The 13,452-nt window shown below is 29.4% G+C and overlaps 2 protein-coding genes across 2 annotated transcripts; one reads left to right on the forward strand and one right to left on the reverse strand.

The window, feature by feature from the left end:
- Positions 1-5,796: 5,796 nt before the first annotated feature.
- Positions 5,797-9,535, forward strand: LOC108819432 (WRKY transcription factor 18). The gene is made up of 5 exons (XM_018592474.2): positions 5,797-5,992; positions 6,090-6,152; positions 8,278-8,661; positions 8,759-8,875; positions 9,115-9,535. The coding sequence occupies exons 1-5, from the start codon at positions 5,912-5,914 to the stop codon at positions 9,409-9,411; spliced, it is 942 nt and encodes a 313-aa protein (XP_018447976.1). The 5' UTR covers positions 5,797-5,911; the 3' UTR covers positions 9,412-9,535.
- A 757-nt stretch (positions 9,536-10,292) lies between these two features.
- On the reverse strand, positions 10,293-13,341 carry LOC108819394 (3-hydroxyisobutyryl-CoA hydrolase-like protein 2, mitochondrial). Its single transcript, XM_018592416.2, has 14 exons — positions 13,135-13,341; positions 12,843-12,923; positions 12,691-12,759; positions 12,510-12,573; positions 12,256-12,335; positions 12,072-12,155; positions 11,916-12,000; positions 11,667-11,752; positions 11,467-11,588; positions 11,310-11,370; positions 11,125-11,223; positions 10,946-11,047; positions 10,826-10,867; positions 10,293-10,705 (listed from the first exon to the last, which is right to left on the reverse strand). The coding sequence occupies exons 1-14, from the start codon at positions 13,258-13,260 to the stop codon at positions 10,577-10,579; spliced, it is 1,230 nt and encodes a 409-aa protein (XP_018447918.1). The 5' UTR covers positions 13,261-13,341; the 3' UTR covers positions 10,293-10,576.
- Between the last annotated feature and the right edge of the window lie 111 nt (positions 13,342-13,452).

The following is a 13,452-nucleotide window of genomic DNA, read 5'->3' on the forward strand; positions in this document are numbered from 1 at the left end:
TTCACACCATAAGTAAACGCTTCTTAAGTTGGAAGTCGCGGTCGAGTCTGGTCAAGATTTTGTTCCTCTTTCCTCCGTGTGGGGTCCTCCTCTTCGTCTCAAACGCCCTGCAAAATTTCCACGTTTCTGTATTATCCTCCTCCAATTGATTTTTCAATTTCTTTTTTTTTGTTCTGTTTTATTGTCTACAGAAACGTGGAAATTGAAAAATCAACTCGAGGAGGATAATACAGAAATAGTGAACATAAAAAGTTATAATTGATCTATTTATTGTTAATTGTTTGAAATAGAATATTATGATTATTCTAAATTTAATGTAATACTAGGTGTTTTAATATTACTAAACCAAAATATAAAATAAACATATATGTAATACTTTAATATTACTAAATTATAGTGTATAAGCCTCACTATGATATTGTCTTTAACAAATTTTAATTATTTTTAAAATAATGATAAATTGTCAGTTAAATCACTAAAAATATTTATTAACTAATATTAATAATTAATCATAAAATATGACTAAATCTATAATTATGAAGAGCATGACAATTAAACAATTTCACTTTTAAAATAATAGTATAGATAGATAGATATATAAATTGTTTTATATCTTAATTTTTTTAACTTTATGATATAAATAATTATTTTATGATAACAACACAATATATAAGAATTATCTTATTTTTTTAAAAAAAGTTGATTAATATAAATTTATTTTTAGTTATATATACAAATTCATTAAGGGTATTATCGATATTAACAACTTCAACTTTTAACGTGAGAGCTCCATTGCGAAAAATCATTTTGCAAATAATAGTATATATATATATATATATTCATTAAAATAGAGTCGGTTTAGTATTACTAAACCAAAATATAATATAAACATATATGTAATACTTTAATTTACTAAATTATAATGCATAAGCTTGGCTATGATATTGTATTTAGCAAATTTTAATTATTTTCAAAATAATGATAAATTCTCAGTTAAATCACTAAAAATATTTATAAATTAATATTAATAATTAAGCATAAAATATGACTAAATCTATAATTATGAATAGTATGACAAATAAACAATTTCACTTCTCAAATAATAGTATAGATAGATAGATATATAAATTGTTTTATATCCTAATTTTTTTTAACCTTTATAATATAAATAATTATTTTATGATAACAACACAATATATAAGAATTATCTTATTATAAAAATAATTAATATTATTAATGTAAATTCGTTTTTACACAATATATAAGAATTATCTTATTTTAAAAATAATTAATATTATTAATATAAATTCGTTTTTAACTATATAATAAATTCACAAATAATAGTATAGATATATATAAATTATTATATATCTTATTTTAACTTTTATAACAGAAATAATTATTTTAAGATAACAACACAATATAAAAGAATTATCTTATTTAAAAAAATTGATTAATATAATATTATATATGCAAATTCATTAAGGGTAGTATCGATATTACTAAACCAAAATATAATATAAACATATATGTAATACTTTAATTTACTAAATTATAATGCATAAGCTTGGCTATGATATTGTATTTAGCAAATTTTAATTATTTTCAAAATAATGATAAATTATCAGTTAAATCACTAAAAATATTTATAAATTAATATTAATAATTAAGCATAAAATATGACTAAATCTATAATTATGAATAGCATGACAAATAAACAATTTCACTTCTCAAATAATAGTATAGATAGATAGATATATAAATTGTTTTATATCCTAATTTTTTTAACTTTTATAATATAAATAATTATTTTATGATAACAACACAATATATAAGAATTATCTTATTATAAAAATAATTAATATTATTAATGTAAATTCGTTTTTACACAATATATAAGAATTATCTTATTTTAAAAATAATTAATATTATTAATATAAATTCGTTTTTAACTATATAATAAATTCACAAATAATAGTATAGATATATATAAATTATTATATATCTTATTTTTAACTTTTATAACAGAAATAACTATTTTAAGATAACAACACAATATAAAAGAATTATCTTATTTAAAAAATTTGATTAATATAAATTATATATGCAAATTCATTAAGGGTAGTATCGATATTAATCACTTTAACTTTTAACGTGAGAACTCCGTTGCGAAAAATCACTTCGCAAACAAAAAAAATCAGAACCATTCAATGTTGACAAAAAAAAATCAGAACCATTCAATATTTAACTATTACTTCTTCTATTTCATAAATCATTTTACGTTTTTAATGGAAATTTACATACTTTTTTGAATAGCCAATAATATTTATTTAAAATATTTTATTAATTAATTATACATTAAAATTAAAAACATTTTAGCATATTTTATAATTTAATTCATGTAAAATCTGTCAACTTTTTCTACAAAACATAGATAATATATGGATTTATTTTCAGAATTTTCCAAATTAAGCGTAAAACATATTAATGTACAAATGAAAATTCACACAAATAATTAAAAATAATATATCAACTTATTCATTGTCACTCTAAACAAATTGCATGACCCAACTAAATTTAAATTAAATTTGAAAAATCTAATATTCCCATCAGTAAACATTTGTATTTCTATAATTAGCAACTGAATTAAAAGGTTCGGAGATACGTGTTTTAGTATCAAATATTCTTTTTCAAATATACATCTATTTAATATAACCATTGACGTGTATCCGTTTATTACCTTTTTTATAAGCTTTATCGGCTGATTCGATCGGTCCCGATAAGAACATATTTAAATAACTAATGGTAATGGATAACTCCTTTTCACTATTATGCTATGAGTAGAGCATCTCCTAGAAAGACTAACTTGGACTTTATATTTAAAGTTTTTTTGTCAGCAAATTAAACAGATTCATATAAACTCTACAAACTAAATTGTTAGTTCCACGTCTATACGCATAATAAATCATTGTTGTTCTTTTGCACTGCATACGAGACTATTCATCCTTAAATTTTATTTATTGAAAATTATTTTCAAGATCTTTATATCTTCCAGATAACTTTATATTTAAAGTTAGAGAGAGTTTTATCCAACAATAAACTTTAAAATTAATTTTAAATTTTTAAACTTTTACATTATAATCCTTACTTTAAACAAAATAAAATAAAAAAAGTATTTTTTACAACAACTAAAAACATATTGTAAAAGATTGTAAAAATCTATTAATAAACTATTACATTCTATTAGAAAATTTATTTGCATGTGCTTTTGTATACCAAAAAAACATCTTATCCACGTTTGGATCTAAATATAGTTTAAATCTTAAGTACAATTGCAGAGTTAGAATTTAAATAAAAATGCATTTGAAAAATGTAGAACTTAATGGGGACTTGACATATTTATTTAAAGTATGTATGTTTTCAGGTCTTATTTCAATAATTAGCGCAATTATGTATGTATTTAATTTTTTTTAGAATCTGATATTTCATAAATTACTTTCAATATATTGTATGTATGTACATATAGTATTTTATATTTCAATATCTATCCTATTAACTGAAACTATAAAAAATATCTAATAAATTAAAATTTATCTAGATAACATAATATATTCACAAAACCTCATATAAAACTATAGATATTTGTTCAATTAAAGTTACAAAACACCATATTCTCACACTCGAACCACTTAACCATTTATCCTAATATTTAGTGTTTTAGATTTTTTTTTGAAAAATAATGTGGAGAACATCTATAGAATTAGTGAATAATATCAAAATATTTACAACTTAATCATATTTTTTTTTAAATATAAGTACGGATATTTTATTGTGTGAAAATGACAAATCAAGATCTAATAAAGATTTATATTTGAGATTTTAAAGTTTCTCTGGAATCTTGAAGATGCTCTAGTAAATTGCTACTCTTTCATCTCATTGAATATATGCCTAATTATAATCTCAACATATATGACAAACAGTAATTGCACTAAATACATCTTACCAGATTTTTCCTTTTTGTTAATTTATTTCTGTTAATAAACGAAAAATACAATAGAAAAAGAATTACCGACCTCCGAATCAGAGTCAATAGGTCAAGCAAGTCAAGGGAACGTTCGTAATTCTTATATATATATGCCCACTATGGATCTGGGCGAGCAATATTAAATGATTTTCATCAAACTGAACAGAATATTAATTAGAGGAAACACGGATCTGACCATTTTGAAATTTATGTATGACGTACAAATTTTTCTTCGGCATGGGGGCACTAACGCCGATATTGTTGATTCTTTACTTGCTTGTTTTTATTTGTTATTTTCTCATAAGTTATAAAAAATTGGTATCATTGATTGATTTTAGTTGGTTTGGATTGAGACTTGATACTTGATAAGTCTTTCGACGGTATGTTTGATATGTCCTATAATTCGATTTCTCAGGTATTTACCAATTTATGTCAATTGCGCTTTTTATCATAGATTTTTAGTAACTACCAACAATTTTTAATATTTAGGAAGAATCCACATATTTGTTAAATACTAAATTTTTGATACTTAGAAAGGGTTCACTTATTTGTTAAATATTTATATTTTAATATATAGAAATAGTTCACTTATTTATTAATCTTAACCCAGAATTTTACCACCAATAGCATATTTTGTTTATATTGATGTGGATATTCATTTACTCATATATTTTTAACTTTTATGATATGATTGTTATAGTTTGAGACTTAACCACCTAAAAATCATTTTTAACCGACTAATTTTTTGAGTGTTTATTCTTTAGAGAAGGTTCAGTTGATCGTGATAGGAATTAGATACACCTAGTAAAATGAAAATCTTTAAGGAATACAGTTTAACAAAAAGATCTATATTCTACGTTCCATTGAATTCGTAATTAACAACGCATAATTTATAATGCATTAATATAATTTAATTTGATGCCTTCGGACAGCAAAGGATATGGATTTTGGGTTACAAAACCAAGGTTATACTATACTCCCTCCGTTTCATATTATTTGTCGTTCTAAGTCTTTGTACACAGATTAAGAAAACATTTAGTTTTACATATTTCCAAAATAAAAATACTATTACCAATACACATCAACCAATATAAAAATAGAATAGAGAATATTTTCAATAAATTTTGCATTGAAAACCGAAAACGACACTTATTTTGAAACAAAAATTTTGCTCTAGAACGACATATAATTTGAAACGGAGGGAGTATAAAGGAAAATTTACAATGGATAGTAAATGTAAACGGAGTTGCTAAAAAGAATAATGTAAACTGTATACATAAACGAAAGTCCCTCGGCCTCTAATTTTGGCTGATTTATTTGTCAATGAAAGTCTCGGCCTCTAATTTTTTGGTTGGTAAGGGCATGTAGCCTGGTTAATTTTCTGGATATCTCTGCGGTATGTGAGCAGATGATATAGCTGATTGAGTTGTGCTTGTACTCTCAGCTTGTAAGTAAACCTTTTAGTTTGAATGAATCAATGCAATTCTGTGAAAAAAAAAACTGTATACGTAAACGTAGAACACACGAAACTAGGATTGATCACTCACACAATATTTTTGTATAGTAATAAACCATTGATTAGCCAATCACTGTAATTCTAAAGACAGTGAGCTGTATGTCTTTTTTTCTGAAAGTCTTTATTGTCTTATGGACTTTACCGAAGACAGCTTTTAAGATTGATCGTCACTTTCCAACGACTTTCCTCCCTAACAAATCCAAAACCTCACAATCACTCTTTCTAGTTTTGTATTATAAAATGAAGCCATTACCCATTCACTCAGACCACCAACTTGCGACCAAAGAAAGCAAGTCTAGACTTTAGTTTCTAAGCACCAACTACTTCTTTTGGTCTGTGTCTTTATAACAATTGTTTATATTTCTTTTATAATGGACTGTTCTTCGCCTCTCGACATATCTCTGAATCTCAACACCAACCCTTTTGATCGTAGTTTCCCAGCAAAACTTCCGGTGGGTCCTGATTCCACATGATCTATATCCCTTCGATTTCTGTTGACTAGGTTTGTTATATTCATCATGGGTTCGTTTGAAATGTTTTACATTTCAGAAGGAGGAGATTAAGGTTTCGACTTCTGCTGGTGTTGAAAGGAAATGGTTGGTCAAAGATAAGGTTAGTTACTTTGTGGAATACTTAGTGTGGGTTATTGGTTAATGTATTTTAGTGGATTTAAAATTTTAAAAGAAATCCAATGTTTATTGGTTTTTAAATACATTTCAAATCATGTAATTATGATTTCTAAATCTACTCTATTAAAATAGAGTCCTAAAAATTATCTACCATAAAAGTTTTCATTTAAGTTTTGGCCTGTTTGGAGTTTGTTAGGCTGTAACATGATTTATGGACCATATCAAATCTAATTTATTAATTTATAATCCTATTTGAATTCTACCATGCCATGTTTTAAATTTGGACTTATTTAAATGTTGCATAATAAAATCTAAGACCAACAGAATCGTGTGCAACTAACCTACAAATCATTTTAATTAAATATTTCCTATATAAATGCTTAACCATTTTAATATATCCAAATAGATTACGATGTATTTGTCAATTAATGGTATACAAAAGTTTTGAAAGAAGATATGATAGAGTTGAACAATCATCAATAGTATATATAAACTGAGATACAATATTTGTAAACCTTATAAGTATTGATATATTCAATATTTGTAATTTGTAAATTGTAAAACGTGTTACTTCATTACAAAATGGTATAATGTACAATACAACATTCTATTCTAATAGTATAAATGGTTCACAAACCGTAAACATTATTATATTTTAAAGACTTTTACACGCAAAATATTCTTAATTTTTTTCAAAATTATATTGGTATGCTCTGATCATAATTATTGAATATACAAATTATTTTTATCACATAAAGATACAGAAATAGCCAATATTTTCTCATTTGATATATAACGTTGAGATATACAATTTCCCTAAACATATTTGAAATACAAATACATTCAATAACCAAAAAATAAAAATAAAAAACAAAAAAATGTAACAAAGGTATAGCTATCTATACCAGAATCAAAACCAAAAATTCCATATCCTATTTAGTCAACATGCTAGAACTGAACTCAAAATTTTGTCGGATTCCTAATATTTTTATTTGAATCAAATCTAAAAGCCTAAATAACAAAATCCAAACAAAATTCAAATTCTTAAAAACCGATTTTTTACTATATTTTTTGAACTGAAAACCAAATCAATCATATTAGAGCAATATTAAAAAATATATATTAGGGTTTACAATAACTAAAACCAATAAGTAAATTAAATATACAAAACTTTTTAAAACCTAAATGATAAAATTAGCTTGGATTATGTTTAAAAATCTCGCATTTTAAAGCACATGCAAAAATCTAATTTAAAATATCAAAATATTTAATATTTCAAAATTATATTAGTATATTTTAATCATTACTGTTGAATATACAGCTAACTTTTATGAAATAGATGTACAAAATTATCATATATTTTCTGGATTAGTATATAACTTGATATATTCCGATGTCTAAACATATTTAATAAAGATATTTAATAACAGAAAATAAAAACAGAAAATCTAACAAAAAATATAGCTACTTAAATCATAATCAGAACTGAAAAATTCCATATCCCTACTCAGATCCACATGCTCGAATTGAACTCAAAATTTTATCAGGTCTCTAACATTTCTATTCGACGAAAAAGAACATTTATATTCAAACCAACTAAAATATTAAAACCCATATCAACCTCAAAATCATAAATAACCGGATTATTACTATATTTTTGAATTGGAAACCAAAATCTATAACCAAACCGGAACTACACCAAAAACTAAAATATACAATCTGGACGAGAACCAAAACTTTATAAAATATCACTAAATCATAAAATTTAAATTTAAGAATATAAATATAAATATTTCCGCGCATCCGCGCGGGTTAGAATCTAGTACAAATGTATTCATGACTTTGATTTTATAGTGATTTTTCTTGGATTTGTATGGATTTTTTTGCTAAAAAAATACAAAAACATGAATCACAGCTAAAACATACGAATTTTACAAATACAAAGACTTGAGAATCAGTAAATTGTAGAGATTTGTAATTCTTATATAGATTTCCAAATCAATTAAAATGCATAAACGAATAATACCCTAATTTCGATTTGTTTGCAACAAACTAGAAAGTTCTTGATGGTAATGGCGATTTTTTAAATCTAAATGGTAATCAAACAGAGCGCAAGCGAGTTAAGAGAGGAGTTAAACAGAGTCAACTCAGAGAATAAGAAGATAAAAGAGATGCTAGCAACAGTCTATGAGAACTACTACGCACTACATCATCATTTGGAGAAGCTTCAAAGCCGAAAGAGCCCTGAGATAGATCATATCGAACAACCAATGAAGAAAACAAAACAAGATCCGGAGGAGTTTTTAGGGTTTCCTAATGGACTCAGTAGTGGAAAAACCGAGAACAGCTCAAGCAACCAAAGTCATCATTATCAACAACAACATGAGCAGAAAAATCAGCTTCTTTCCTGCAAAAGACCAGTCACTGATAGCTTCAACAAAGCAAGGGTTTCAACAGTCTACGTCCCAGCTGATTCTTCCGACACAAGCTTGGTAAGTGTTTTGTGTGAATATCTTGTTGTATTGTTGTTTATGTTTGCTATGGAAGCATAAGAACTAAACAGTACTATGTTGCGGGATTACTTTGCAGACAGTAAAAGATGGATATCAATGGAGGAAATACGGACAAAAGGTTACAAGAGATAACCCTTCGCCTAGAGCTTACTTTAGATGCTCGTTCGCGCCGTCATGTCCAGTAAAAAAGAAGGTAATACACGCATTGAATTTGATTTTCATTTATAATCGTCAAAACCGGTTATGAACATAAACAAATGAAACATTGGTCAACAGCTTCAAAAATTTTAAAAAATAATGTTCATTAATATAGGTTCCCAAAATTGTTAACTTAAAAAAAAATTCTTTATAAATTTTCTATAATCCCCAAAATCCCTATCTGCTTCTTCAGCTGTCTAAAGATGATATGTGGCTCATGTTGTTGTTGTTCAGGTGCAACGTAGTGCAGAGGATCCGTCCATACTGGTAGCTACATACGAAGGAACCCATAACCACTTAGGTCCAAATGCTTCTGCAGGGGATGCTACAAGCCAAGCTGGATCAAGCACTGTGACTTTGGATATGGTTCATGGTGGTCAAAAATTAGGTTTGGAGACGAATGAGAGGAGAACAATGCAAGAGGTTCTGGTTCAACAAATGGCGTCTTCGTTAACGAATGATTCAAATTTTACTGCTGCTCTGGCGACTGCTATAACGGGGAGGTTGTTGATGGAGCAGTCTAGAACTTGAAGGTTTCGGTGAATGTTTTTTCTTTGTTTTGGTTTTCTCATCCCTGGAAAGAAGGATGGTGTTTTCTTCAGTTTCAAATTGTAGCTGTTACTTGAGAAAAAATGAAAACTTAAGTGTATATAAATATTACAGGTGCACCTCTAAAAAAAGCATAAGCATTTAAGAAAATTTAAGTGTCCTTTATTTTAAATGGTTAGAGGAAATTTGATTCGCAAGTAAAACTGAGCTTTGACAAATGGCAAAAACCTGAGAGTGCAAATGGAGATGTTTCTTCTAAATGCAAAAAAAACAAGAATTTCAGGAAAAAGAGTAACATGAAAATCCACGTATTTATTCCAACGATGCATATGCAAAAAGAACCAAGTGGTGGTTTACCTTTCTCCTCTCGTGATTTCGAATCTAGCATCATCCATTTTCGAAGGGTCATCAAAGAGTGTTCTCTTCAAGAGAACTCAGAATGTGAGGTCACAAAACCAGAGGGTTGCCTCCTGTGAATGAAAAGGCAGATGATAGACATACAAAGCAACAAATTCAAAGACAACTCAAACTGAAAGTCGGCACAAACTATCTTTTTGTATCTTCTTACATTGGCTTGTAACTGTTTAAGCAATTATGAAACATGTTCTTTATTTCTCAGCCTTGTAGTTCTTTGCGTGTTTGTAGGAAGAGTCCCAAAAAATCATATACAGGAGATGGTTGTGACAGATGAACGATTTAGAATCTTTTTCCATAACATATTCAGGGGATTCTGGTCCACCTTTTAAAGCTTTGCCCAAATCACTGCATCAGTTTCTCTAGATGAAAGTGTTGCAGCGTCTGTCTTATGAGTTCTCTACCGTTTTTGGGAAGCTTGTTTTTTGTTTTAGTATATGGGATACACATCATCAAAATCACTATCCATGTTTCATGTTGATCCAATCAAGCTCCTCTTGTAAATTCTGCACTTGACATTTCAAGTTTATACTCTCACAGAAGATGAAAAAACAAACTATCACAAGACAGTTACAAACTTGTCACTCCTAATGAAGAAGATACACTGTTTGCCCCATCAAGGAGAAAAAAAAAGAGAGTTTGACAACAAAAGAAGGCCATTGCAGGATTCTCATCTGAGTATTGTTGACTGGTGGAAATAATTTATTGTAGGCAATGAGTATCGGTAGTGTCCTCAGAAGTAAGGCTCTCGTTGAGCTGTTGGAAGCTTCAGCTCAGAATCTGAATCATCGGAATCTGTGGCTGGTGAAAAGTAGCAGTCCACCATGTCTTTGCTCACATCTTCTAGGCGCGGAGGATCCCACTGCAAATTTTGGAGGGAAACAAACCATAAATTTTCAAAAAAAAAATAGTTAAAACATGGAAATGCCATTACCAGAAAAAAAAGTTGCAAGTGTATAAATATATTTAAGGGTTTATGCACCTTTGGAGCAAAGTCTTTATCCACCAAACGGGCTCGAATACCCTATCAACAACAACAAAAGTTCAATACATGAAGAATGAACAATGATGATTTGATTGACAAGTTGGTGATTGACTTTACCTCACAGAAGTCACCAGAGACAGTCTTTGAGACTCCACAAACAGATATACGGTACTCACGTGTGAGACATTGATCAAGAGTTTGAAATCTACCTTCTCGTATCTAAGAAGAGAAAAGAAACCGCTAGAGTCGGATACTTTTTTGACAAAAAGGAATAGGAAGAAACGAAAAGGACTCACAGATTGTAAAGTAATCTTTAAGCTCAAAGGAGAAGCTTCTTTGACTTGTTTAAGAGTTTTCTTGCACCATTCATTGCCAGAGTTAGCAACCTCATTTTCCTGAAGCCAAGGATAAATAATGTTAAAGCTTAAATTCTCAAGCCAAATCGATCAAGTTGAATGAAATATAGACAAAGATATCTGACCATAGCCTCAATGATTTCTTCAACCGTGTCAAGCCCAAAGTATCTATCAATCATCTCAATCCTGAGAAAAAAAAGAATTTCCTGCTTACAGCCTCCTGGGATATATATATAGTTAAAAGAGTTTTCAAGACATGGAGACAGAGGTAAAAACATTTACTTGTGAAGTACACTGGTATTGTCAGGATAAACTAGATCACTGTATTGAGCAAGAGAAGCCTCAATGACAGTAGGATCATCTGTCAACAGTTTACCAATCCTCTCTTCCACCATCCCAAGTCTCTGCCATAATAGCTAATTATTAAGAAATGCGAAAGAACAAAACATGGGGACAAACAATGTCAGAAAAGTGCATCGAACCGAGTGTAGGCAAAAGTGTGTAGCAAGGCCACATGCTATCATTTCGACACCATCAAGTTTCTGCCCTGTTAGAGCCAAGTATTCCCCTGAACAAGAAAGTAACAAAAACGGCTTCAGATAACGCCAAAACATTGCAGTTGAGAAAGTAGTTGTATATCAATCAGATTCATATATAGTATCTGGACCGTCACTTTTTACTTTAATAGAGTATGAATCTAGCGAAAAGATAAGCCAAAGGTGAAAGCTCACCTAAATAACCAGGAAGCCTTGAAAGATAGTAGGAAGCTCCTGCATCAGGATGAAAACCAATTTGCACCTCTGGATGGGCCAACACCTGCATTAGTTCGGTTCATCAGAACAAATTGACCACTAGAAGTAGAAAATTTAAGAAAGCGAGCGACATACCGTTTTATCTGTTGCTACACGAAACATCCCTGGAATTGCAATGCCACCACCACAACCCATGGTTACACCATCCATTATAGCTATCTGCAGTACAATAATAAAGCTTAAATCATGTCATTGCTTCTTATCTAACAAAATCAGCTTAATGAGAAGAAGCAAATTAGCAAGTCAAAGAGTCTCTCACATTTGGTTTCAAATAAGTTCCTTGGAGGTACACAAAATTGTACAAGTCCCCGAAAAAGTGTTTACATTCTTCAGTATTCCCTGTACATACCAAAGTGGCAAATACATCAGCAAAACTCTTCTCCACTAACCTCACCAGATTTAACTCTGATGAAAGTGACTTCAAGCTAAGGAGTGGAAAAAATATTATTCTGAACTACACAAAACCTTTCTAAGTATTTAACAATGGAATGAAACTAAAAATAAGAGATGGACCTTCATTGATCGAGTGATAAAGAGGCAAGACATCTGCCCCAGAACAGAACGTTTTTCCGCTACCCTTCAGGAACAAAAAAAAAAAAAGAAAATTCAAAAACAGTAGCTTAATCTAGGGTTTATCGTGGTTATTAAAATGCACATGATCTACTGAGAAGGTAGAGAGTAGCACCAACCATACCTTCATCAAAACAAAAGAAATAGCAGGGTTCTCTTCCCAAGACTCGTATAGCCTCTTTAACCGACCAACCTAGAGAAAAAAGACCAAACATATGAAGCATACAAATGAGCTTCAAGCCACCAATATGATATAACATGCTCAAAAAACAATACCATAGGAGAAGAAAGAGCATTGAGAGAAGAGGGTCGATCGAGAATGGCAGCTCTTGATTTAGCTTTCCCTTCCACCAAAACCTTCAGTTACATTCATAACACATATATACATCATCATATAGAAAGGAAGTAGATTTACATTTGAGAGAGACACATAAACCCAAAATCAAATCCATTACATATAGTTAGTTATGTTCTAAACTATCCTGAGATCCATAAGATTACCTAAAGTCAGAGTTTTTTTTTTAATCAGATCAATCACATTTGTGGAAGAAGGAAGACAAAAAAAAACCTGGTCTTGGACTTGGGAATCTGAAGGGGAGTAGTTTGGCAGCGCGGAGAAGCTTCTTCCATAAGAGCCAGACCGAGCCCACTGTAAAGGTTTAGTCACTCTCCTCAAAGCTCTCACTGTTTGCATCTTTTTGACACCCGCCGAGGAGACGAAGGAGGAGGGTTTTTGTGCGTTTTGAGGTTTTTCGCTCTGATGGCGACTGCTAGCCGTCAGATCGTTTGGACGATGGATTAATTTTAAGGCCCTTGATTGAGCCCACACGAGGCCCAATAGATAACAGTTCACTAATCTAATCTCTCTCTCACTTACGCAGCGCCT

The sequence above is a fragment of the Raphanus sativus genome, chromosome 8, assembly GCF_000801105.2.
Source record: "Raphanus sativus cultivar WK10039 chromosome 8, ASM80110v3, whole genome shotgun sequence".
NCBI lineage: Eukaryota > Viridiplantae > Streptophyta > Magnoliopsida > Brassicales > Brassicaceae > Raphanus > Raphanus sativus.

Coding starts and splice junctions, on each gene's coding strand:
- LOC108819394 (XM_018592416.2), bottom strand. CDS start 13,260: ATGCAAACAGTGAGAGCTTTGAGGAGAGTGACTAAACCTTTACAGTGG. Junction 12,156..12,255: donor GAACTTATTTGAAACCAAAT/GTGAGAGACTCT, acceptor ATTGTACTGCAG/ATAGCTATAATGGATGGTGT. Junction 11,224..11,309: donor AAGAAATCATTGAGGCTATG/GTCAGATATCTT, acceptor CCTTGGCTTCAG/GAAAATGAGGTTGCTAACTC.
- LOC108819432 (XM_018592474.2), top strand. CDS start 5,912: ATGGACTGTTCTTCGCCTCTCGACATATCTCTGAATCTCAACACCAAC. Junction 6,153..8,277: donor AATGGTTGGTCAAAGATAAG/GTTAGTTACTTT, acceptor GTAATCAAACAG/AGCGCAAGCGAGTTAAGAGA. Junction 8,662..8,758: donor ATTCTTCCGACACAAGCTTG/GTAAGTGTTTTG, acceptor ATTACTTTGCAG/ACAGTAAAAGATGGATATCA.